Genomic DNA, 25447 nt, shown 5'->3' with positions numbered 1-25447 from the left:
TGGTAGTTGTTTTAAATCAAAATACAAATTTCAGAAATGGAGTTACAAAGTGCAAATACACGACCTAGATACTTAATATGTAACTTAAATTAAACTTAAATTTAACTTAAATATGTAACTTAACTGGTTTCTCCCTGATTTTACACTCTCATGCAAATAAAACTAAGTACTAAAAAAGTACACATATTAATTCCAAATGTTTGCTTCTCCTTTCATTTCTTACACTCCAGTTTTAAGAATTTTACTCAAAAAGGATGAGAACCTTTAAGTAGTCTTTATTTAAATGGAAAAATGCTTGATATTCTTCATCTTTTTAAGTATTACTCTTAATAAGAGGTAACACCATCAGCTTACAAAATGCCTGTAAAATTGGGAAAGAATTTTAGCTCTCAATACGCACTTGTAATTTAACTCAGAAACTATAACACTCAGCAGCATGAAGAGTCACGTCACTAAGGTTTTAAAGTAACCCTTCAGGGATATTTAGGTTAAGCACTGCTGCAGGCGTTACACATATAGCAATGAACAAAGTTCCAGCCCTCAGAATTTATATTCTGCAGCCGGAGAAAACAGTAGATAATTTTAGATAATTAGAGCTGTGAGTGCTATAAAGGAAAGAAAGCAGAGACACATGGCTCAGAAGGCACTTGGACAAGCACCTGAATAAAATCATGGGGCATATGCAAACACCTAGGGGAAGAACACTCCAGACAGAGGAAGAGCCAAGTATCAGAATGTACCCAGCTTGTTCAAAGCACAACAAAGGAACTGTGGCCAGAATGAATGAATCTAAGACAAGACCTTCAAGAACTATGCAGATAAGAGTGTAAGTATAATCTTACAAGCCATGATAAAGAATTCCAGTTTTATCCTAAATGAAATGGTAAGCAATGTACATTTTTTGAGCAAGGGAACAGTAACAGTGCCTTAATTTGCCTCTTAAATGTAAAATTAGTCTGGCTGCTATGTGGAAAAAGAACTTGACTCCAAAAAGCAAGAACGGAAGGAAGCAAAGAGGTCAGTCAGGGGCTACACAGATGCTGAGAAATGGTAACGGTGCCCTGAACTACAGTGTTAGTGGGGGAAATGGTGAGTAAGTTGTATTTACAAGCTTTTGGAGGTAGATTTTGCTGACAGACTTGAAATGCACAGAGGGGAGAAGTAAGGAATCAAGGATGATTTATACTTTTTGATAGAGACCATTACACACAGTTTAAAACACACACACACACACACACACACACACACACACACACACACACGCTGTGTTTGAAATGCAGATGCAAGTATCTTTGGAAAGTCATGCTTTTCTATTACGCAGACTAAAATACATGTCTGGCACAGTGTAAATTTCCTCTCTTTATAAAAAGTTTGTGATGAGACCTACATGCATAATGGCACAAACAGTGCAGAGAATTACGCCAACTATTAAATTACAAATCAAGAATAGACTACCAAATGAAATCTTGTCGTAGCTCAATAGCCCTCTAGCAAGTAGTTCAACATACTCACCATTCTACAGAGCTCAGTGTCAGGGTGGTCCAGGTAATTCAGAAACTATGTAAGTTGGAAGTGTGCAAGGATTTAGAGGACGAAGCGATCACTGTGAGAGGATATATACTGCTGAATCATCACAGGAATAATGGCACTCAATAACATGGCAAGTCTAATTCATGTTGACACTAAATGAGCAGAGACCCTGAAGTGTCCATCAATTCTTTAAGCTTATGATGAAAAGACATTCTAACAGATGGTGCTTAGATGTAGACTTGTGTGCTTAAACGTAAACGGGTCTCTGAGTGTTTTCTACCTACCACACACACTCATGCATATATACTGGCACAAACAGGAAGGCTACAAGACCAGGGTCCAGTCATGGTCCAATCAGTCGGGTAGGATTGTAGGTGTTTCTTCTGCCTTTCTACTCATCTGTATATTGCTATTTTTCTACTATAAATCTGCAACATTTGCCCAGTAAAAAGTAAATTAATAAACGCATTTAAAATGAATTTTGAAAACTCCCTGATACAACATCAGCATATTATGAGGCACAAGGACAGAATACTCATGAAGCAATACCCACGTCCATAATAAAGGCAAAAATATGCAAGTATTTCTGAGGCAGAAATGCCCACAGAGAGGGTAAATGTGTTCTAAGATATGAGACTATGCGTTTTGAGTACTGTGTGTGGGGGGGGGGGGGGAAGGATGGCATTTTATTCCTTACGTTTTTAAATTATGCTGTTAAGGGATATACATTTTTTAAATAATGTTATTTTCCTTTTACCTGTTTTCTCTCTTTAGGATTGAGAAGTAAGTACCGAGGATCAAAAACTATCTTGTGCAACTCCTTCTCCCACGTTGAAAAAGCAGACACCTTTAAAATAAAAATGTATTGCCTCATAATTAAGTTGGCTCTAAAAACATAAAGGTCATATAATTTTCCTTGAAATCTACAGGACATCTGCTTAAAAAGGAGGCATAATAAAAACCATACTGAAGTTTCCATCACTAATAAATGACAAGCAGTGGGAGGCTAGCAACGGCAAATTTCCACACTAATTGGCTCTGAACATTTCTGTATTATATAGAAATAACACACACCTAATTACTCATTAAAATAACCACTACTGTGTGACATTTTAAAAATCAGTACATCAGAAAAAGCCTTGAAGATATGCATTTTGATTTCCCATGCTTGCTCCAATCTTGTGAACAATGTTGCAATTTTAAAGTGAACAGTTAAACTTATTCAAATGAATCTGTGAACATAACCAAAACGTCAAAACCCCTCTCAATTAAGCTCTATTAATAATATCATAAAGTACCAGTTCTCCTTTAACCAAACGCCATTCTGAAAGTATTAAAAGAAAAATTACATATACCTTACCTATCCCATGTCGTCCGCCACTCTGTAATGTTAATACTCTGTTAATACTCATCTTATATTACTCACCAAAATTTAATGACCCAACAAATGTTGGGTCAACATTTGACCCAACAAATAACATTAAATGTTATTTGTATTTAAAAGGACAGTAAAAAGGCATTTAGTCAAACATGATATGATGAGCCAAGAAAAAGGCTGCTTGAGAGAGTACAGTAATTTGATAGGCTTCCCTTACCTCCCCCCCAAACATGAGCACTAACCTTAGATTTGACCTTTTAGCAAGACATATTTATATTACTTATACAAAACAGAAATATCTCCCCCAAAGATTGTTTTCTGACCCCTCTCTCTAGCAGCATGTCCTTGAACTGCTTCATTCGGGCCTCCAGAGGGACAATGGCCCTTTCTCGGGCAGCTTTAATTTCAGCTTCCATGGCAGCTTCTTTCTCTGAATCAATGTCTTTATTATCGTCTCTCCTATAAAAAATAAAATATAAGGCATCAACTGACAAAATATTAACAAGGAATCTTACTAAAATCTTTAAATCAATGGAATATTCAAGACTCACTACTGAGCAGCATATTTTTGGCAAAAAAAAAATTATATTGAGGGTTTCAAATGAACTCTAAGGGATAGGCAACTTTCATTATAATAAAGTTACATGAGCTTCTAATGATGTTACAATGGCTATATTGTGCTGTCTCTCTGTCTGATACACAAAATGAACTACCTTACTTTCAAAAACAAACAAAAAAAAACTAACATTGCAATAAAACTCTATGTGTTAGAAACAAACAGCACAAAACATAATTTTTAGTTCTTGAAATGATATAGGAAAAATAGTATTTTCCAGAATGTTTTACATTATAGATCCGTAAAATATTTTTATCTAATAAAAACTGGTATAAGTCTTAGTAATCTCAAATATTTATTTTGAAAATAAAATGCAAATATCTGCAAACTTGGCCAAGTGGTTATGTGAGATATATACCTTACCTACCTGACATCTTTTTTACTCACTTTCTGGGTGGTAAGTTGAGATTTAAGTTGAAGGACAGGTCCCAGAGAGCAACATAGGCCCAGGAGTAGTTAGATGGAATTAGAACTGTTCATCAATGACTAAACTACTTCTTTTTCCTCCAAAAATGCACCTCAGGGCTAAGGACAACCCTGTTGCTGTATGGTACTCAAGTGAGATTGTAAACATGAAATTGAGTCACCTCTCAAACATCTGCACTATGAAAAAGGCCCATTCATATGAATAATCCAAAAGAGAAAGTAATTCAATAATATTTGAGTGTGTCTCAGCAGATCTTCCTCCTTAAATATGATCTGCTAAGTATCAAAATAAAATTGGTTCATACTCCCTACACAAACTTAAGGGAATTGGGAAAAACAAAACATCACAAATTTCAAAAGCATGCTATATAGGGAAGTGAAGGTAGCCCAAGAGATTTAAATGGCTAACCCGCAAATATGGTTAAGTGAGAGGTAATTAGCAATTTAGGGAATGAATCAAAAGAAATAGAAGACATAGTCCGTGACCTGCAGGAACTTAGCGAGATAGTCTGTGACCTAAGATATGCACAAAACAAACAGGTAAAAGTAATTTGCCAAACAATATACCCTCTTATAATAATTTATTTAAGAACTATTTAAATAAAGAATTAAAAGACATCCAAGAAATATAACTAATGAAAACAAATAACCTTTACAGAATTATACTAAATGAAAATGTCACAATACAAACTATCACTATCTATCTCAATAAAAGAAAGAAAGAAAAACTAAGCCAGGAAAAATAGGCTTTTAACTTTGTACCTAAATAGAGAAGCTCGGGCAATCCACATAAAGGACTTCTTTGACATTCTCCTGATAAAAGCAGTTAAAAACCTTACAGAGTTGTCTATAAGAACAAACAATTAAAAACAACCTAAAAGTTTAACATTGTAGGAACATCCAAAATTATGGTTACATAAACAGAATGAATACAGTCATTTATAATAATTAAGAAAACAAATGTCTTATTCTAATTTTTTTTTTTTTAAAGCACACAAAGTCAGTTGATTACAACTAATAAAAGTATTTACATATTTGGTCAAGAACTAAAAAGTCAACTGCAAAAATGAAAATAGCTGTGTTACTTTGGTTGATTATGAGTGACTCTCTTTAACATCTTAATGTCTTTAATATTGTCACTAATGATTTTTTAAAAAGAACCACCCTTCCGAGGGTTTGTCTCACTGATTTCCTTGCCATAATTTGGCTGCATTCAATCTGTCCTTTTCAGATAAGGACTATGGATCATCCAGTTCCTAATAATGTCTTCAAACTTTCCGTTTTGCTGCTAAATAATGGTCCCATTCCCCCCCCCCACCACAGCCAAATACCATCTACCCCCCACCTAATTAGTGATCCCCCTTAATTAGTAACATTCCTATTTCACCCAACTACAGAGCACTGGCCAATCTAATGCTCCCACTTATGGCAGTCTCTTTCTCTCAAAGCTCGTTCTAAGCTCACAGGTTCCCTCTACACCAGGTATTAATAACCACAGACTCAAGGAAGAGCTAGGTGACAAGTATATAAAAAAAACAGGGAAGTCTGTGTATCTATAACTATGAACTTTCTGAAATGGTGTCTGTTAGGGTCTACACTAAAGGAGGAAGTTCATTTTTTATAAAATTCCAGCTTAATGAATATCTGAAAATAATTTATCAACTAATTCCTAAAATGTCACTTGGCTTCATAATATACACTTAAATAATCAAATATTCTGCAAATCTAGCAACAGTAAGGACACCATTTCTACACTCTAAAGCAAAGCTTTCTAATATCAGGCCTTAGAGAGCAATCATGACTTCGGTCTCCTAACAACATACATATTAGTTGTCACATCCACAAACTGACTGTGACTTAATTAATAGCTATAATCTGCCTGAATTACATAAACTATAAGTATTACTTACTTCCGTTTTTTGGCTTTAACAGGTTCATCTTCATTAAGTTCTTCCATTAATTCCTGTTCTTCTTTAACTGTAAGATCAAATTTAATTAAACCTTGTCAGAATATAAAAATAAGCAAGCAACAATTGAAATACTTAAGTACTCATCCTTCTGCTACCCACTACCAGAACACTTGCTTTAATAGTATGAAAAAGTAGGTACAATTTATAGTTCACTCACTTGCACTCATAGAGAATTGCCATTTTTGGATGGACAGCATTGTCGGGGTCGGGTGCCCTGGCAAAAACGTATCAGTTATTATTATGAAGTTACATGCATATATTACACAATCTTTTCCTTTAAAAAGTCACCGTTTCCGTAACGTATCCATCCCATAATATTCTCTCCTCTATAAAACATTAAACAAAACACAATTCTATACTTCTTAAATTAATCTTCCCTTTATATTAAATTTCTAATTCACTTTGAAATGTTTATTCATGACACATGGGAAAAACTAATGCCTAGTGACTCTAGAGACAGACAGGGAAAGTTTCACTGATTTGAAAGTGACTCCTAAGCAAAAAATGTAGCACCAAATATACACAATCCATGAAGACTTCTCAATTATTATAAATGACATGGATGAGAATTTATTTCATTGGAAGTATTAGTGATTCATTTATGCTTCTACATTTGATGAAGGGGGGGTCTATAAAAACAATCCTATCAAAATGAAGGCAAATTACCAATAAAAAATATGCAATCAAAATTATGTATAAATATTGGTGTTCATTATATACAATGAAATGCTGCCTGAACATGAGGTACCTTAAAAGATAATCTCTTAAAAAGGTTTGTCTTTATATTGTCAGAAATAAGGCTTGCCTTCCCTAAGTTTCAATTACTTTAAAAGACTAAGCTTTGGGGTGCCTGGGTGGTTTAAGTCAGCTAAGCATCTGACTCTTGATCTCAGCTCAGTCCTGATCTCTTGGCCAATATGGAGCACCACGTCAACCTGCTTAAGATTTTCTCTCCCTCTACCTCTACCCTGACCCTGTTCGCTTGCTCTCTCTCCAAATAAGTAAACAAATAAACAAAAGACTAAGCTTTCATAGTTTACCAAATTTTGAACTTTACAAAAGTTTAATAACCAATATTTTAAAAATACTCTGTACAATTTTATTTCAAAAAATATTACTAGTTACAAAAGGTGCTAAAAGAACACTGAGAAATGTTTTAGTATTATTAATAAGCAAATGGCAAACCTTAGCAAAGACAACATTATCTTGGACTAAAAATCTTGATGAGGCAATTAAAAAAAACACACATATAAATATCTTACCAAAAAAACTGTCCAAATTCTCTATTTTTTTTTTTAATAACTCTGTTATTGAACTCAAACTAGCATCATGGACTATTTCCCATTTCTCAAATTTGTTATATTCCTTGAAAACAGCAAGCTTTCCTAAAAGGCCTCATATTTTCTATAAAAATATTAAAAGAATGTTAAAATTAGAGGACAAATTCCTAATTGAAAACTTACTTAGTTTCTTTACTTCTTCCATTCCTTTTTTATGAGGTGGCTCCTGAATAATTTTGTCAACATCCGCCCTTCCAATCAGATCATCAGGTCGGTCCCACATAGAGAGACGGGTGGTAGGATTATAAAAGAAGACCCGCTCATCACCAGTCCAAACAACACACCTACGAATTGATTCAAATATCAGTTTCTCAGGTTATGGAACATATTTGACAGATAGGTCTCTTACTGTCATCCTGCTAAAGGAGAGGTGGTGGTGGTGGTGGGGACACCTCCAGACAGCAGGAGTTAGCCAAACATGACTTTTAAAGGAGAGAGCTGACTGGCAAAGGTTAAGAACAGCAGCTCAACACATTAGTGGATAAAACCAGGAAAAGCAAAGTAATTCATAAAATTAGTAACTTGGTCTGGCTCACTCAATCTGAGAGTGCTGCATTTTTACCTACCACAAAAGATGAGTTCAATGGCAACAAACAAGAATGCTATCAAGCAGTTCTAAAGCTAAAGAACAGACCACAGCACAGTATCTATTACATAGTTCTTCTATATATTTCTTACCAAATCAGAATTTTACATACTCAAATGCAACCTGCTATGAAATCTTTAATATCTCATTATATCTAATACAAAAAATAAGAAAGTACTGACTGCACTATGACACCATAGCCCACTACAGTTCACTGTTCCTATTCTAACAAGAAATTCAGACAAAATAGAAAAAATAAGAACATAAGGGCTCTGTACAGTTTTTAAAAAATAAATATTTAAGTTTGGAAGAGAGTCAATGTTTACAGCAGCAACTGCAAGGGTATAAATTTCCCACTTTTCCTCCCTGAAATCTCTGCCCCGAGAGCCCCGAGTCACACAGTAGCATGGTCAGAGTGGCAAAGACAGCAAAACTTCCAGTAGAAACCAGGTCTCTATGGTCAGATAATTAAAAGTTCATCAACAGCTGCCAAGCCAAGTTAATCCAGATGTTGAAATTATCAGACAAAACCTCTATTGCTGAAATAATCAAAGACTTTCAAGAAGCAATTATAACTGGAGTTCATGAGATGAAGAAAAAACCTGAATGAAAACATGGTCTCATTACTGAAATAGAAACTGTGTAAAAAAAACAAAAAAAAAAACAAAAAAAACAAAAAAAAACAAAAAAACCCAAAAATTATAGAGACAGAAAATACAGAAATGAAGCAAAGGAAAAAGACAAGCCAAGAAACTTAGTCTCATACCACAGAGAACAAACTGGTTACCAGGGACACGGTGGGTGGGGAGAAGGGTGAAACAGGAGTTAGAGATAAAGGAGTGCACCTGTGATGAGCACTGGTGTGGTATACGAGTGCTGAAAACACTACTTTGTACACCTGAAACTAATAGAACACTGCAGGCTAACTATACTGGAATTAAAATAAAACTAAAACGAAAAAAAGAAAAATACACAATTGAAATTCAATTTCTCTAGCATAGAGATGAGAGGAAATGATCAGTGAACTAGAAAGTAGATCAGTAATTATCCCACCAGAAGAACAAAGGCAGTAAAAAGAATCAACAGAGATTCAGAAACTAAAGTGACTATGTCAAAATGCCTTATGTAAACGTCACTGGGATCCCAGGAGGAAAGGATATTGGGGCAGAAAAAATTTTGAAGACACAATGCCCCCACCCCCCCAAAAAAGTCCAAATTTGGTAAAAGATACAAATATTAAAGAAGCTCAGCGAACCCCAAGCAGGATAAACTTCATGAAAACCATACTTAGAAACAACATAATCAACCTGGTGAAAATCAAAAATAAAGAAAAATCCTTGCTAGTTGCTAGTAGCTAAGAAAAACTATGGCACACTACAAACAGGGGAACAAGTCCAATGACCGTGGATTTCTTACCAGATATCCTAGAGACAAGAATACAGTAAAACAACATCCTTAAAGTGCTGGGGTGGAGGGAAAAAAACACTGCCAACCCAGGATTCCCTATACAACATAAACATCCTTTGGAAACAAGGGCAAGAAAAGATATTCCCAGATGAATAAAAAATAAGAGACTTCATCTCCAGCTAACTATTAATGAGCATGGGGATTTTTTTTGGGGGGGGGGGGGAATAATGAAAATATTCTAAAATTGAATATGGTGATGGATGCACAATTCTGTGAATATATTTAAAATCAATGAGTTGTGCACTTTAAATGAGGGATGTGATTTATCTCAATATAGTTATATTTTTAAGAAATAGCTAGACAAAAAAAGTATATGCTACAGGATTCTTGACACGATATTCTATAAAATACAAAGTAATCTAAAATAACAGAAAGCAGAGGGACACTTAAGGATGGGATTAGAGGGAGGGATGGACTACAAAGGGATACAAGGAAACTTTCGGGATTACTAGAAATGTTTATTTTGATTGTGGGAATGAACTTGAACTATTTCACCTCATTGTACTTCGACGATTGTACTTAATTAACACACATAAAAATGAGAAACGTAACTTTTGATTTTGGGGTTTAAGTTTGAGCCCCATATTGTGTAAAGAGATTACTTAAAAATAAAATCTTTTTTAAAAAACTGACAAAATGTGTAATGTACTACCAAACCAAAATCTTTTGTGCAAATGGACTAGATACGTTTTGTCATGGAATCCAACAAAAAAAACAAGGCTCACTGATCCTAGGGAATACAAAATGCTTCTACTTCTGATCTCTCTTTACAATTAATTTTAAAAGCATAGGTGAAGATAAGTGTTATTATGTTCCATTAGACTAACCCTGAAAGGGGCACCTGGCTGGCTCTGTAGGGGGAGTTTGTGACTCCTGATTCTCAGGGTTGTGAGTTCAGGTCCTGTGATGGGTGTAGAGATTATTTAAAAATAAAATCTTTAAAAAATAATTTTTTTTAAAGAATAATCCTGAGATACTTAAGCCATCTCGTTAGATGTTTAACTTTACTGGGAAAAAAAACCTATCCTAAATTTTCTGTGCTAGTTTCTAAAACACTATTTAACTGATATAAACAGTAGTAACTACTTTAAGACAGAGATTCTATTTTACTAATTGATGTTGGTTTCAAAATACCAAAGTGTGCCAATATAGCTCCAACAGTACTAGCGGTAAATGTGCAGTGACGTTTCAGAATTAACAGGGGAAATAATGGACAAAGAATTGTGTCAAAAAACTGCCCTGTGCTAATAATATGAAAGATAAAATGTTGAAGGGTGAAGTATACTACTATCTGCAACTTTTAACCCATGAAAAAAATAAGAATGGTTGGAGATGCATTGAGGATGAAGCAGATACGATAAAACGTTAGCTGTAAAAGTTAGGTGGTCAATATTTGGTGCTTGCTGTTCTAGAAACATTCAATGTTTCTCTCTGTTTCAACTTTTTCATAATCAAATCCCACCGTAAAAAAAGCTCTGGAAACAGCAACAACAAAAAACTTACAGAAACACAACAGCAAGCTAATTAATTAGTAGACCTGTGCCACTCTCAGTATAGGCAGAAGAGAGTAAAAATTAAAAGATAAATTTTCCTAAGTTAAAACGCAACACGCACTACAACACAGATAAAGCATGGCAAATACAGGCAGCCCTCACTCTGCACTTTATGGGACACTGTAAAAATAACTGCAAGTTAAATCTGTATGATGCAATCTTAGTAAGCAATGGAAAAAATTACAGTTAGTCCATGACCTTTAAAAACTTTTGTTGAAACATTAAAAATTCTCTTAGAACCAGAAACTAAAATTTACTGATCCTAAGGAATACAAAATACTAAATTTGACCTCTCTTACTTTAAAAGAAATAAACTAATGCTGTGAAATACCAGGGAAAAAAAATCCCAACATAAGTAAGGGAAATATGAAACTTCATGTTTTACATTTAGCTTAACTCTAAAAAACAGTTCTTCGAAAAGCAACATCTGAAGATACCAAGAGATAGATAAATTTGATTATCCAAATGAAGTGGCATACTCTGCTCAGGTGAGTAATTTGTTTTTTCTTGTTTTAAGATTTTTAAATTTTTAAGCGTTCTCTAGACCCAGCTTGGGGCTTGAACTTACAACCTAAGATCACAGACCAACTGAGTCAGCCAGGCACCCCGTGAGTAATTTGTTTTGCTTAAAGTTAGCACTTACCCATTTTATAAGATATAGAAAATAATTAATTAAGGAATTAAAGTTCTACTGACAATACATTCTTTCACTGACAAAACTTGGAAAATCATCTAGACAAGCAGGTATCCTTCATGTATTCAGATAGACTATAAAAGCACTAGGAACACATAGCTGCATATGGGGAGGTGGACTTCCTAAGAAAGACCTAGAAGCTGTAAACAGAAGATCAATAAATTTGATTTCATCAAAATATAAAATTTATGTATGAGAAGACAGCAAAACAAAAATGAACAAATAGGGAGAAGCTGTAATGTATGTAAAAGTCAAAGGGGTTAAGAGCATACATAATAAGCTCTCTCCTATCATTAAGAAAAAGACAAATCCACAAAAAAGATGAGGAAAACTGTGAAGAAGCTATCGACAGCCAATGAACATGAAATAAACTCAATTACACCATGTATTCTGGAAACATCCAATAGGACTCCTTTTCTTAAAAGGTTACCAAAGATTTAAATAGACTATCCTAACACTGGTGTGAGGGAGAGAACACTGGTAGGCTATTGCAGGGAATATTAACTGGCACAATCCAGCCTGTCCCCCCAAAAAACCTTTCTGAGGTCAACTTAGCAGTATCTACCAAACTATTAAAGAGGAGTATCACTTGATTCAGCAACTTCACTTCTAGAAATCAATCCCAACAGAAATACTTGCAAGTGTTCACAAAGAGATATGTGTAAGGATATCCTGAATGTCAATTTTTGTAATGCTGGAGGGGTGGGGGAGGGAAGACAAACTAATCACCCATTTATAAAAAAAATTATACATTTATGGAAAATTATGCTATCACAAATATATTTGTACAAAAACAGCAAAATTTCTGGGACATATTTAGTAAAAAAAACATGGAAAATATATTGTTTTTAAGACACTATAATATGCATGCACACCACACATAAAATTCTATACACATGTATACAAACAACATAGCAAAGGGTCCAGAAATTGTATGAAATCAAATTTTTATTAATGAGAAGGCTTGGTGAAGGTGGAATTCTGTAATTTTTTACTTCCTGTAATTCGTTCATATCATATGTTTTTACAGATTCACATATTCTTTTCTAATATATGAGACTGACGAGAAAATAACTCAAAGCAGGACACAAAAACTATAGATATAAAACAGAGTAAAAGAGGTTTAGAGGATAATAAATACAAGAGACCTGACATGCAGATAACATGTTCCAGAAAAGGAAAAAAAACAGGTAAAAAGAAGCAATAATGAAACAAACTCCAAAAGACAATTTCACTCATCTGGAGAGAAACCCAAACTTGAAAACTGATGAGGCCCACAAAGCTTCAGCCTGGTGCAGTTTGAAGTTGGTTATCAGCTTTTCATGTACAATACTCAAACTCAGAAACCACAACCTAGGAATATATTCGTTGAATAGACTCTTTCCATAACTTTGATTATGGATCCATGGCAGATATTTTGCATAATTATTTTTAAAAATGAGGGTGTGTATCACATTGGTAAAGTGAAATATACAGAAAACAATTATTCCAAATGCCTTTAAAACACAGTAATTTGACTACATATCCCTGGAGGGACATATCCTGAACACAAAAATAACGGGGAGAAAAAAAAGCCTGAACGATCTTCAGTATCGCACTGTTAATGACAGTGTCAGTACTGTTATTGTGTGACCTGTTGTGTGAGCAAAGCAAATGAGGGGCACCTGGGTGGCTGAGTCAGTTAAGCATCTCTTGATTTCAGCTCAGGTCATGATCTTAGGGATCCTGAGATCAAGCCCCATGCTGGGCTCTGGCTGGACAGCACGGAGCCTGCTTGGGATTCTTTCTCTCCTCCTTTCCCTGCCCCTTCCCCGCTCAGAGGCCCACAAGCTCCCTCTCTTTCTCTTTCAAAATACATAAATATTCAAAACAAACAAAACAACAAAAAGAAAAGAAGTAAATATGTCACTATTACTCAGAAACAGGATCTTCAGCAGAAAAGGGGATACTGAATTAAAACAGATGATGAGACTCAGTAAAAATCTTGTACTAAACCTGAACTGCAAGTAATGATAAGAACTAATGATGTATCTTTAAATGTGTGCATGTTCAGTCTGTGTCTCCCAAAGAGACTTAATAATGACTTATTCAGTAATAACACCTATCCCTAGATCCTATAAATGCCACTTCCCACAAAAGGAAACCAGGCTCCACAGCAAAATGGCCGAATCTAAGTCTGAGACAGGAAATACATGAGGACAGCCAGGAACATCTTTGCCAAACACAAAGTAAGGAAGGTATCAACAACAGGGTTGTAACAAAAAACCCTGGAGTCAACCTTAAGAGGTTTCACCCAGCCAAAGATGAAACAACTGAACTTCAATAAGGATATTAACTGTAATGGATAGAAGCATATAAAATATATTGAGGGGCGCCTGGGTGGCTCAGTCGGTTAAGTATCTGACTCTTGGTTTCAGCCTGGGTCATGATCTCACAGCTCGTGAGATCAAGCCCCACATCGGGCTCTGCACTGACAATGCAGAGCCTGTTTGTGATTCTCTCTCTCTCCCTCTCTCTGCCCCTCCCAAGCACATGCTCTCTCTCTCAAAATAACCTTTAAAAATATATATATATTTAAATGTATGAATTTACAATACTCAAACCAACTCATTATTCTGAAAACTTCAGCACTGTTGACATTTGGGGCCAAATAATTAACTCTTGTAAGGAGCTGTCCTGCACATGGTAGGACATTTAGGAGTATCACATCCCTGCCCTCTAACGACTAGACGCGATACACTATTAACACCTCCCAAGTCATGACAACCAAAAAACATCCCCAGACACTGCCAAACATCCCCTTATGAACTATTCTTGCCAAAAAGATCAAATCTGAATCTGATCGTTTCTTCTGTATCTACTTGATAGTTTGCAGGAAAATCAGGAACAGAAGACTCAAAGAGTACCATCGGGATGCAACAATAAAATCCAGACTGTGAGTCTCCATATAACAAATATATTTATCTTTTAAACGACAAAAATGAGAAAGAAAAAGCAATGAAGATACAATGGAGGGGAACCTAGAGATTACAAGACTTAAGAAACAATTCACTACAACATGTGGACTGTATATGGATTACATAGGCTGGAGCAGGAACAGAAGAGAGAGCATTGATGCAGGTAGAAGAAGGGCAAACCAAACAAAAGAAGGAAAGAAAAAGTCTACCACCATTCAACTCTTCAATTAGAAGTCAACTTTATACAGTTCTATAAATGTAATCATGGATGTGGGTATACACACACAATCAATTTGCAAGTATTTTAAACAATAAAAAGTAGATTCAGAATCTCACAGTGGCTCAAGTCTGTAACTATGTATGATAAACATTAATGAACAGTACCATGAAAGGAGGAAGACAATGAAGCAAATGAGTTTTAGGTTTGAACACCAAAAATATTCATTAGATAAAAACATCTACTTGACATGTTTGTTTTTTAAAGCATCTTTTCTTTCTAGATGATAAAGTATGTAACAATCAAATATGGTAATTAAGAAAAAAATAATTAAATGGGGTGGCTGGGTGACTTAGTTGGTTAAGCGACCGACTTCTGCTCAGGTCACGATCTCACAGTTTGTGAGTCTGAGCCCCGCGTCGGACTCTGTGCTGACAGCTCGGAGCCTGGAGCCTGCTTTGGATTCTGTGTCTCCCCCTCTCTCTGCCGCTCCCCTGCTCATGCTCTGTCTCTCTCTCTCTCGATAAATAAACGTTACAAAAAAAATTTTTTTTTTAATTAATAAAAAAAAGAAGAAAGAAAGAAAAAATAATTAAATAAAGTAACTTACTAAAGTAAGCCAAGTACATACCACGGAGTACCAGGAATAGGGGTAGTAGCTACTGGCTTTGCCTTCTGGGCAGCCTTTTCTTCTTCGGTCATCTCCTCTTCTTTAGGCTCCTATAGGAAATGATGTTACTCCCATTTATTTAGTATCACAAAACTATACTGAATTACTACACAATACAAGTAACACTGCAAACACCTCAAAGTGCAACCAACATAAGACTGGTTAGTAGCACATGGAGTACAGACTCTGAGTAAGAATTTCTAAGAAAGTTCTAACTCCTTGCTCCCTAGACAGAGCGCATTCTATAACAGCAGATGCCAGCAACAGCAGATGGTTCTATCTTACAAACTCACTGACCATCTGCTTAGGAGCAGAAATGGAGAACATAGTATAGAAAATTAGAGAAGACCTCTTCATTTAACGTTATGTCTTTCTTCTGCTAACTTCCTTACTAATAAACATGACTACCTTTGGTCCCTGACCGAATATACGAAGCTTTGAAAAAGCAGAGCTCTTTCAGTACTGTATAGAGATCATTCCATGCCAGAAGACAGATAAAATATAACATTCCCCAAATGTAAAACTGTACTTATAATTTTACCATGTACCAGTCTATAAATAATCAGGAGGCTAGAGACTGGGTCCATGCTCTGGTCCAAGGCCCTTTCTTTCTAGGGGCCGTGGTTTATTATAAGTAATTTAACACAATTTTCAAAGGAAAAACTATATGACAAACTTCAAAGAACCCTAAAATTTCAGAAATAAGATTATAACAATTATGTGAAACTGTATCAGATACGTTTTCAAATTACAAGTAAATTGTACCCAACAATTAATTCTGGCTCCCAGGTTAACGGGTCGTGGCCCTTTACCTCCTTTATCTCCTTTATTGGCTCTTCCTTAGGGTCTTCCTCCTCCGTCTCCATTGGCAGAGGTTCTTCAGAAGGTTCTTTAATTGGCTCTTTAATCTTCTCCTCTAATTTTTCTATTACAAAGTTAAGACAATGTCACTTGTTGGTTTTTGGTGTAACTTTCCAAGAACTTTCAGAGACTAAGCAGGTAAGATATTCAGAACTAGGGGCACCTGGGTGGCTCAGTCGGTTAAGCAACTGACTTCGTCTCAGGTCATGATCTCACGGTTTGTGGGTTCAAGCCCCACATCAGGCTCTGCGCTGACAGCTCAGAGCCTGGAGCCTGCTTCGGATTCTGTGTCTCCCTCTCTCTGCCCCTCCCCCACTTGTGTTCTTGTCCCTCTCTCTCTCTCTCTCTCTCAAAAATAAATATAAAATGTTAAAAAAAATTTTTTAAAAAAAGGATATTCAGAACTAGAAGTTATTAACCACAAAGATGAAATGTTCTTCTCTGTATCATCATCAATTTCAACCTAAAGCACTGGTAAACTTCAAACTCCTCACTATACCATGAGAAAACTGTCACTCAAAAAGAACCACTCATTTCAGAGAGATATGAAGTCTTTCAAGTCATTCACATATCATTTGTAGCAATGAGTCACTCTGTTGAAAGGGATGAGATACTAAGATACTTAGAAACAGGAACTGGTGGTAAGAAAATTTTGAGTCTTCTTCATCCAAGACTTCAAGGGCCTCCTGTTTTCTTCAGGACACATACAATATACATATTTCAATATACTACCAATGTCAGTAATTACACAACGGAATAATTATGTAATTCCTGACAACAGAAAAAAAAAAATCTATGTGTGTGTATGTATGTATAATTTAAGATGGATGGAAAAATCACAAACATGGAAGTGGAACTGGCTTTTTAAATAAATACATGCTTATGAATTCGGTAAAAATAAAGAATCCAACAACTACAGAATTAGCAAATCCTGCAAATGTGCTAAAAAGGAAGTAACTCAGAATTTCAAACAGCACCCTATTAATAGCATCCCAGTTTTTACTACGTCTCAACAAGTCATGAAAACTATACCTTTTTCCTTTAGTTCTTGGGGTTTTTCCCAGGTTGATTCTAATGTTCTATTATTATAATAGTATGTCTTTCCATCGGCTGTTTTATATTCAGTCCACTCAGAAACTGCTGTTGCTCCAGCTAAGGTAGCAGGTGAAGCCGCAATAGCAACCTGGGGATGGATCATAGGTACGATAGGAGGGGCCATTCCTGGCAATACACCTAAAAGAAGAAGCAGCAGCAGTTAGGTCCAAGCATCAAACTGCAATGCAAAATAAAACTCTAAGATACGAGCTAAATCTTTCTATTAAATATTAATAAATGAATGAGCAAGCTGGAACAAAAACAAATCATATAAAACGTGAATCACTTAATGCTATTTCCCTGTTCAGTTCTAAAGTCTAAATTCAGTTAGATTTAGAAAATCAACTCAAGAAGTAACTTAAGAACAGTCAAAAATTCGGGTCACATTTAAGATGAAGTCTTAACCATAAACTATAAAAATCATGACACATTCTCTACATGTGACTAGAAATGTATTTTTATAAAGGATTTCTCAAATTGTAATGAAATCAAGGTAACAAGCATATCTCCTGAGCATATTTCCTGAAGCAAAATTATTTCCTAGTTCTAAGGTACCTAGAAGGGTACGAATAAAATTCTCAGTTTAAGTAAAAGACTGAGTTCATTATCAAATCTACTTCAACAGATAAGTGATTAAGTCCAATGTCCTTTTTAAGTGTTTTGTCAGTTTAGTCTTTTCCTTAAAAAAGGTCATTTCTTCTATTTTTTTAAAAGATAAGCCAAGGTTAATATTCTTTTACAATACAGCTAAACAAGCTGATATTACACAAATAATTAAGGATATATGAATCCAAATTGAACAAAAACTCTCAAAGCCTCTTCTAGGATTTAAGTTTCAGGCAGCTATCTTCAATAACTTTACAATGTAAATTTATACTACACAAATATTCACACACATATACTCACTAGCATGCAAGCATAATCACATCACTTTACACATGGAAATGATTTTTTTATATTTAACTTAAAAACACAGATCAAAATAACAAAATTAAATGTTATGAGTATGAGAATGAAGTTGTTTACACTTATTACAAAAATTAAGATATAAAGTGATCTGACCTTATTTGCTTTTGTGAACCAAAGAAGCTAATACTACAGGCAATCGGGAAAATTAAGTGTTGGCCAAATATGACAACTGCATTTATACTGCTCATTAAAAAGAAAAATATAAAAAAATCCACTCACTTGGGCAAAAGTAAATAAATAAAAAGGATAAACAACAACATTCACTACCATGCCAACTTACAGACAAAACAAACTAAGATGGTTTTAAAAATTACCGGTCTTGGTGGTAGCGACTGTCTTTACATACGGGCAGCTGACTATTTGCATCATTGCTACACCTGTAAAATGGATAAGCAAGCATACGTTGGAAAGCTGCCATGGTATGTCGGCTACCACTGGGATTCAGGGAAATAATTGACCACTACAATTTAGGATGCTATTTCCAATGAAAAAGACCAAGAATGGAGTAAAATTTCTTTGTGTGTGACATTCTGTGGGAAGTAGTGCCAAATCTAAGGATAACTAATTCTAAATTATAGCATCAATTACCTTTTTATCAAACCAGCTCTGACAATATTTGAAGGAATCTCAAGAGTTTAAATTCAATGAAGGAAGCCCCTTCATTATACAGATGTAACAAGTTCTCACGTGGGACATTCCCCCACAGGACATCAAACCCATGCTGCTGTTGCTTAGACACCAGTGAAAGGCAGATGCAGCATGACACTGACAAGACACTTTCTCTGTGCTGCTAAGTGGGAACTACATGCAGAAGCTGAGGCACGGAGCGTAACCATGCAGAAGTAGAACAAGAGTAAGATAGGACAAAGAGGGGTGCGAGAGAAAGGAAGACAGTAAGGTATGAGATGGATTCAAATATTCCACTGCAAATAACATTTTAAATAAATGGGCATAGATGAAGAGAAGGGTAGCATTCAGCTAATGACAAAATATCCATGTTTACTGCCTGCTCTGGGGAACGTCACAGGCTTGAAACAATGTTGAAGCAGGCTAACTGTAAACATAAAGAGAGCCCCTTTAGTATCATTAATGACTACATGGGCTGATTGCTTCAGAAACCTCTATTATTTAAGCCAACTAAAGGAGTAGCACTTGTATTAAAGAATGGAAATTACGTACAGTTCTTAGAAGAATGAAGACTCATCATGATGCATTACAATGGTGATAAAAAGGGAATGAAAGGGAAAGCTGGAAAACTAAGACTGATTAATTGAAGAAATCCAAAATGAAGTGTGAATTTAAAAAATTTTTTAAAAGAAAAGGCCAAAGGCAGGAGGAAAGGGGGTTCAGGGATTGAATTATAATTTCTATTTGTTTTGGCTGAAAAAACTAAACCTAGTTTGGTACCAATAAAAATTCAAAATAATGTACTATTTGCCCCACTAAAGTACAGGAAAAGAAATTTCTCTTAACTTAGAGGTGAAAATTGAAATTAAACCCCTGGGTTTGTAAATAATGTACCTAAGTTCACGCACACACACACAAAAAATACTGCCAATTTTCAAAAAATGTCTTTAATTTCTTAATTACTATTTTAAATAAAGAATATTAAAGCTAAACTTTCTATTAACTCTGAAATGAAAACAAAAGCACTGGATCATAAAAGCATGCTGAGTTAAGTTATATGTATAATTTTGTTTTCCCTGATGTTGTAAGAAAGCAATGGAAAAATTCATTTGGTTAAGGAAGTTATAGCACATATTAAGTTTAAATTAGTATAAATACTGCCATCTGCAGGACCACTGAAACTATTAAGCAAGCACTGGAAATTTAATTCTTAGACTATATGAACTTTATTCTCAAAAAATGTTCTCCAAAACCATCCCCCAAAAAGTAATTTTAACTATTCAACTTAAACAGAAGAAAACCAAATCTATTCATATTTAGGCCTAACCGCCATTGTTAAACATAAATTGGGCCAACACAAAACTCCTGTATTTGACTAACAACACATAAACCATACTGAAAGGTCATATTATGTTTCTTCTCATGCTAAAAACATAAGATAAACTTCACGTTTTCTTTGAGGGTGATTACATACAAAAGAGTCACAAAATTACCACATATCTAAATGTTTAACCTTCTATTTCAAGGGAACATCTGTTCAATTTTCCTGTAACTTTATCAAACTGTGTTCTACTAGGAAATTAGAATATTCCATCATTTAGCATTTTGAATAGTTCTGATGTCACTGACAGTAAGTTTCTTAAATTCCAAATTAAGATTTTATAGTCTTAGAAGACGTGCTAGAATTCTAATCCAATTTACTATCCCCAATTCCAAATCTTATTCCTGTACTTCACCTACAATTCTTCCACTCCTTTCCTTTATCTTGTTTGAGGATCCCTTCCTTAATCATTCTCAGTAGAGCCATACATTGCTATTACAGATAGAACTTAAAACTCCAAGATAAATTATATCTAAATCTTTCCTGTCACCTTACTGCCAAATTGATAAAAAGAAAAAAAATGATAGAAAAAGAGATCAATCCCATCATATATGAAAGATTTGGGAAGGAAAAAAAAACAAGTATTCCCTTTCTTTCTTTTTCACTAAAGGACCTTGGAGGACCGAATTAAAAGGCAATAGGAGAGGCACCTGGCTGGCTCTGTCAGTACAGCGTACGACTCTTGATCTTGGGGTGTGAGTTCAAACCTCACATTGGGTGTGGAGATTACTTAAAAATAAAAATAAAATCTTTAAAAAAAAAAGGGAGAATGAGAAAATGAACATTAGTATCAAAGATGACTTACTATATAAACAATTATGATTACTTTCTAGAAGACATTAACTCTCTTTAAAGAATCTTTGGCAACCTGGACAAAATTTTACAGATTATCTAACTCAAGGTCTCTTCCAAATGACCTACAAAATGACATTAGTGGCTGCCATTAACTAAATGCCTGTTACTGCCAAACTTCATAGGTACCACCTCATCTGCTCAAATGGTCACCACCATCTGTTCTAAACTTTAAAGTGGGGGTAAGGGTCAGAGAAGACCATGACATCAAAATAGAGATATAAGTGAAGGGATTTTATTGTAACAAAATTCAACATTCTATAGAAATGAATTTTTGCTACTCTGACCTTTCACCCACTGGTCCTGTTGAGAAACGTCAAAGCAAAACAAAGTCCTTTTAGTAAGCCTCTCAATTACTTCAGCAACATTACTATGCTACCTCTCAATCTCCTCTCTACAGAATTAACAACCCCATGCTCCTTGAGATCATTCAGAATCCAGTATCTGGTCTGAATACTATTCCTGATCAAGACTGTGAGAGGCTATGACCAATGTCAAGCTATTCTCCATGTATCACTTAGTTTTCTACAAAAAGTATATCCAAAGGGTACCCAAAAGCTTGTCTTAAATTAAATTTAGAAAAAGGGTAATCCCTAGTATGAGGAAACTTTTTGGTTTCCCTCTTACTTTCTTTCAAGTGATATGAGTTTCTTAAAACATCACATACTGAGCATTATCTGACACTACATTAACAATGTGCAAAAGGTTTTCCTATAGGGAAAAAAAAACACCACTAATTCTTAGAATTTTGGTTTTTCTTTCTTGCTAAGGTATAAAATCTAAGTGACTGCCTCTTTTCCAAGCAGGCACAAGGAAAAAGACAATTAGAAAAGCAGTTATAATTAAAATATGTGCAAATCTAAGAAACGGATGTAGTACAACCCTCTTCTTACATAAAAACTAGTACAATAAAGTGGCAATAATAGTGGGAGGAATGTGAAAACGGGAGACAAGAGGCCTACATTCTATTCATCTTTGCCACAAACTTCACAGCAAAAACTGTGAACATGAGGTCTCTACGTCAAAAGCTTCCAGTTGTAATACTAGGAGAACAGACATGGATTAAGGGATAAACGTGTTTGTCAACAACAAATGCATTCAAATTAGGATGCCCAACACTGTCACTGTTTAATCCCTACAGGGAAAATTCTACTCCACAATCTCACTAGAATTGCTTAAATGTTTACACGGTACAGGTTATACTTCCCTTCACAACTGTTACAAGGGTTAAGTTCTGGCTTTGCTTTAGATCAATTTCTTATAGTTAGGTGACTAACACTTTCCTCCCAGTAAAACAGTTATTAAGAGCATGGTATTTGGGTCTGGAGCACCCAGCTCAAATCCCAACACCATCACTCATAAGCTATGCGTCAAGGGCAAGTAATTCAGCCTGTCTATGTACCTACCTCCTAGGATAATTGCAAAAATTAAACTGAGTTATCACATGTAAAGTGCTTAGAACAGGGCACAGTATAGAAAATCACTTAGTATCAGCTATTAATAACTTGTAATTTCTCAACTTTACAGACTCAATCCTTTAAAAAAAATTGCATTTGAACATAGTTACAGGAAAAGATGATCATTTTTAATTCATTGAGGCCATTATCCAAAAATGAGTGTAGCTTCAAATGTGGCTCTAATTTTAAGACATGTAAACAACAACAAAAAAAGGACATTTACCAAAACTGAAGAGAAAATACTGCCGTTAGCCATGAATCTTTTAAAAACATTTCAAACAGGTGAGATTCAAGGCAAATTTCAAATGCAACAGACACATGAGAACAAACTAACTGACAATATGAAAACATAACTAGAAGGACTATTCTCATCCATTGATTTACCTGGAAGCGGAATTGGCATGCCAGGAAGGGGAACACGAAACGGAGGTACCATGACTGGTGGAAAAGCAGGTATTGCTGCTGCTGGCTGAGGTACTGAGTGAGGAACAGCAGGAGGTAACGTCTGGGGGTGCGGCTGGGGAACAGTTTGCACAGGTGTGGCTGTAGGAGCAGGAGTTGAAACACTAACTGTAGGCGTGGCAACTGAAACAGCAGAACTTGGGGTCTGATCTTGTGTTGTGGGTGCTGATAAAAGATAAAACAAAAATATGTATCATTCCTTCATAAACCATTTCACTATATTCATTCATCATTCACTCATTCAGTTAAGTATTTAAGAGCCCATTCCATGCACTGCAAGAAATTTGTAAAAAGGTCTCTGTCTTCAAGAAGCTTGAAGATAGTTAAATGAAATATAAAAATTAACTAAAATATAAAGTGAAATGCGATAAATGTATAGGAGTATAAATCAAGACGCAAAGACCATTTCTAACTGTGAGAGGGTACAGAAAAAATTATATAGTGTGATGATAGGCCTTGAGAGATTAGGATTTCAACAAGGACAATGACAGAGTGGAAGGAGAAAATAAGTAAGTGGTGGGAAAAGTGAGTAAAAAGCCAAGAGGAGGTAGCAAAAGGGAATTGTTTAAAAAATACAAGGCAAGCAGTCAACTAGTAAAACAAGAGGCATACCAAAAGAACCAGTGAGTTATGGCTGGAAAGCAGACCAGAGGCATAAAGGAGAAGGCTTTGACAGAAGGCTAAGGAGTCTGCACTTTACTGGGTAGGGAAAGGAAGAAATTATGTAAATGTAGAGAAACGACCTAGAAGAATGCACACCAACATGTATGTACTCATTACATCTGTGCATGCCTTTCACATTTTGCTACATATCCTTCATTAGTTTAATTTTTTTATAACAATGCATTCATGTGTTATTTGTGCGACTTCATGAATGTAAAAGGGGTGCAGGGGAGGCAAAATGAAGGTTTCTGTATGGAAAAGAATTAATCAGTGTTCATTTGATGAATTAACCTGGCAGATGAACAGGAAGGAAAGCAAGAACAGAGGTGGGAAAATCAATTTCAACCTATCTGGAATTGTCCAAACAAGGAAGAACAGAGAGAAAAAGATATGCAGTGACTAATGACTGACTATGAACAAATGGAGTAAAAAACAAGTTGGGTTTCTCTACAGTTATTTCAAAATAAGAAGGTAAAAAAAAATAATAATAATAATAACTCAGGTTTCCAGTGTGAGAGACCAGGAGAATGTGAAATTTGGGATAATTTATTTCCAATATGTTCTTTTTAAGTATCAAAAATAAAACATTTCATCTTTAGTTATCACATTTATAATCAAACTGTGACCAAAAAATAAAATATGTGTTTTATACTTCAGAAGTTACAGTACTCAAATATTATAAAACAGTTTTGTAATTTTATAACCCATTTAGTTCTAACACAAAACTCATTTTTGGTAATTCATTGGTAACAAATATTTCATGGGTTTTTGTTTTGTTTTGTTTTTGATGTAGAGAAAAATTTCAAACTACCTGTATTGGACTAAGAATGAATTTATCAAATCAAATAAAATAAAACAGTGCATTCCCAATCTGTATGCCAATTTTATCCTAAGGGAAAGCGCACTGTTTAATACAAGCCACCCAATACTCCAACTGACAAAATTTGTATCTTTTTTCAGCTCCTAATAATGAAAAACTCACTCAGGCTGGGAAGATGTGAGCAATTTCATACTTGTTAATGAGGGACTCACCTTGGCTAAATAGACAGCAGGGCCAAACAAGTATCTTCAGGGGCCCAGGAATGAATTGTTGGTCTAGCATAGACCTAGCCTTAGGGTACAGTATCATATTAATATAATTTTATAACAGTGTGAAAAATACAAATTACATGCAACATTTGCCCAGTCCCATAAATATACCACTTAGCATTTGTAATCTACTGTAATGGCTGAAAATATATCTAGTTATTCTTCCCAACTTCCCTGAGAAGCAGGATTTCATCAGCATTTTTCACAAACTTGCATCGGATAAAATGAGTTTATGCTCAACTGGGGCTAAAATATAAATTTCTTAATTTTTATTTTCATTTACCCACAGGTCTATACTGCAGTTCATACAGTTACATTTTTTTTTATGTTATGGTAATAATATTTAGATATAATTACTAGAGGTAATCTTACCAGAGGTAAGACAAAAAAATACTGTAGTCAGGAAAGAACAGGAGTTACAAAAGCATCAAATTTCAAGCAGAAAAGAACACCAATGGAGATGGCAAAAATTTATTCACTCAACCCATTCCTCCTGCTGACACAGGATTTTCTAAATTTGATTAGTGGCCATGAGTCATGAAAGGACAGAGATAAAGGCAATGAAAGAATTCAATGGGAAACTAGGA

The 25447-nt window shown here is 35.1% G+C and overlaps 1 protein-coding gene across 8 annotated transcripts in view; it reads right to left on the bottom strand.

Moving 5' to 3' along the window:
• TCERG1 (transcription elongation regulator 1) overlaps nt 1-25447 on the bottom strand; it is a 61397-nt gene that overhangs the window by 22739 nt on the left and 13211 nt on the right. For 2 of the 8 annotated variants that reach the window (XR_006298664.1, XM_043590238.1), the window contains exons 5-15: nt 23031-23273; nt 18644-18706; nt 17298-17498; nt 16217-16329; nt 15366-15454; nt 7384-7544; nt 6078-6134; nt 5861-5927; nt 4713-4763; nt 3232-3367; nt 2288-2377 (exon numbers count right to left, since the gene is read on the bottom strand). Coding sequence is in view for 7 of the 8 variants with exons in the window: in XM_043590238.1 (XP_043446173.1) it covers nt 2288-2377; nt 3232-3367; nt 4713-4763; nt 5861-5927; nt 6078-6134; nt 7384-7544; nt 15366-15454; nt 16217-16329; nt 17298-17498; nt 18644-18706; nt 23031-23273 (1271 nt within the window). In the remaining variant the exon portion in view is untranslated. The remainder of the gene's footprint in view (nt 1-2287; nt 2378-3231; nt 3368-4712; nt 4764-5860; nt 5928-6077; nt 6135-7383; nt 7545-15365; nt 15455-16216; nt 16330-17297; nt 17499-18643; nt 18707-23030; nt 23274-25447) is intronic. The other 6 variants (XM_043590261.1, XM_043590254.1, XM_043590247.1 and 3 more) reach the window with 6 other exon arrangements.

This window comes from Prionailurus bengalensis, chromosome A1, assembly GCF_016509475.1.
Source record: "Prionailurus bengalensis isolate Pbe53 chromosome A1, Fcat_Pben_1.1_paternal_pri, whole genome shotgun sequence".
Classification (NCBI taxonomy): Eukaryota; Metazoa; Chordata; class Mammalia; order Carnivora; family Felidae; genus Prionailurus; species Prionailurus bengalensis.
The sequence above is the reverse complement of the archived record's forward strand: the minus strand, read 5'-3'. Positions and strand labels throughout refer to the sequence as shown.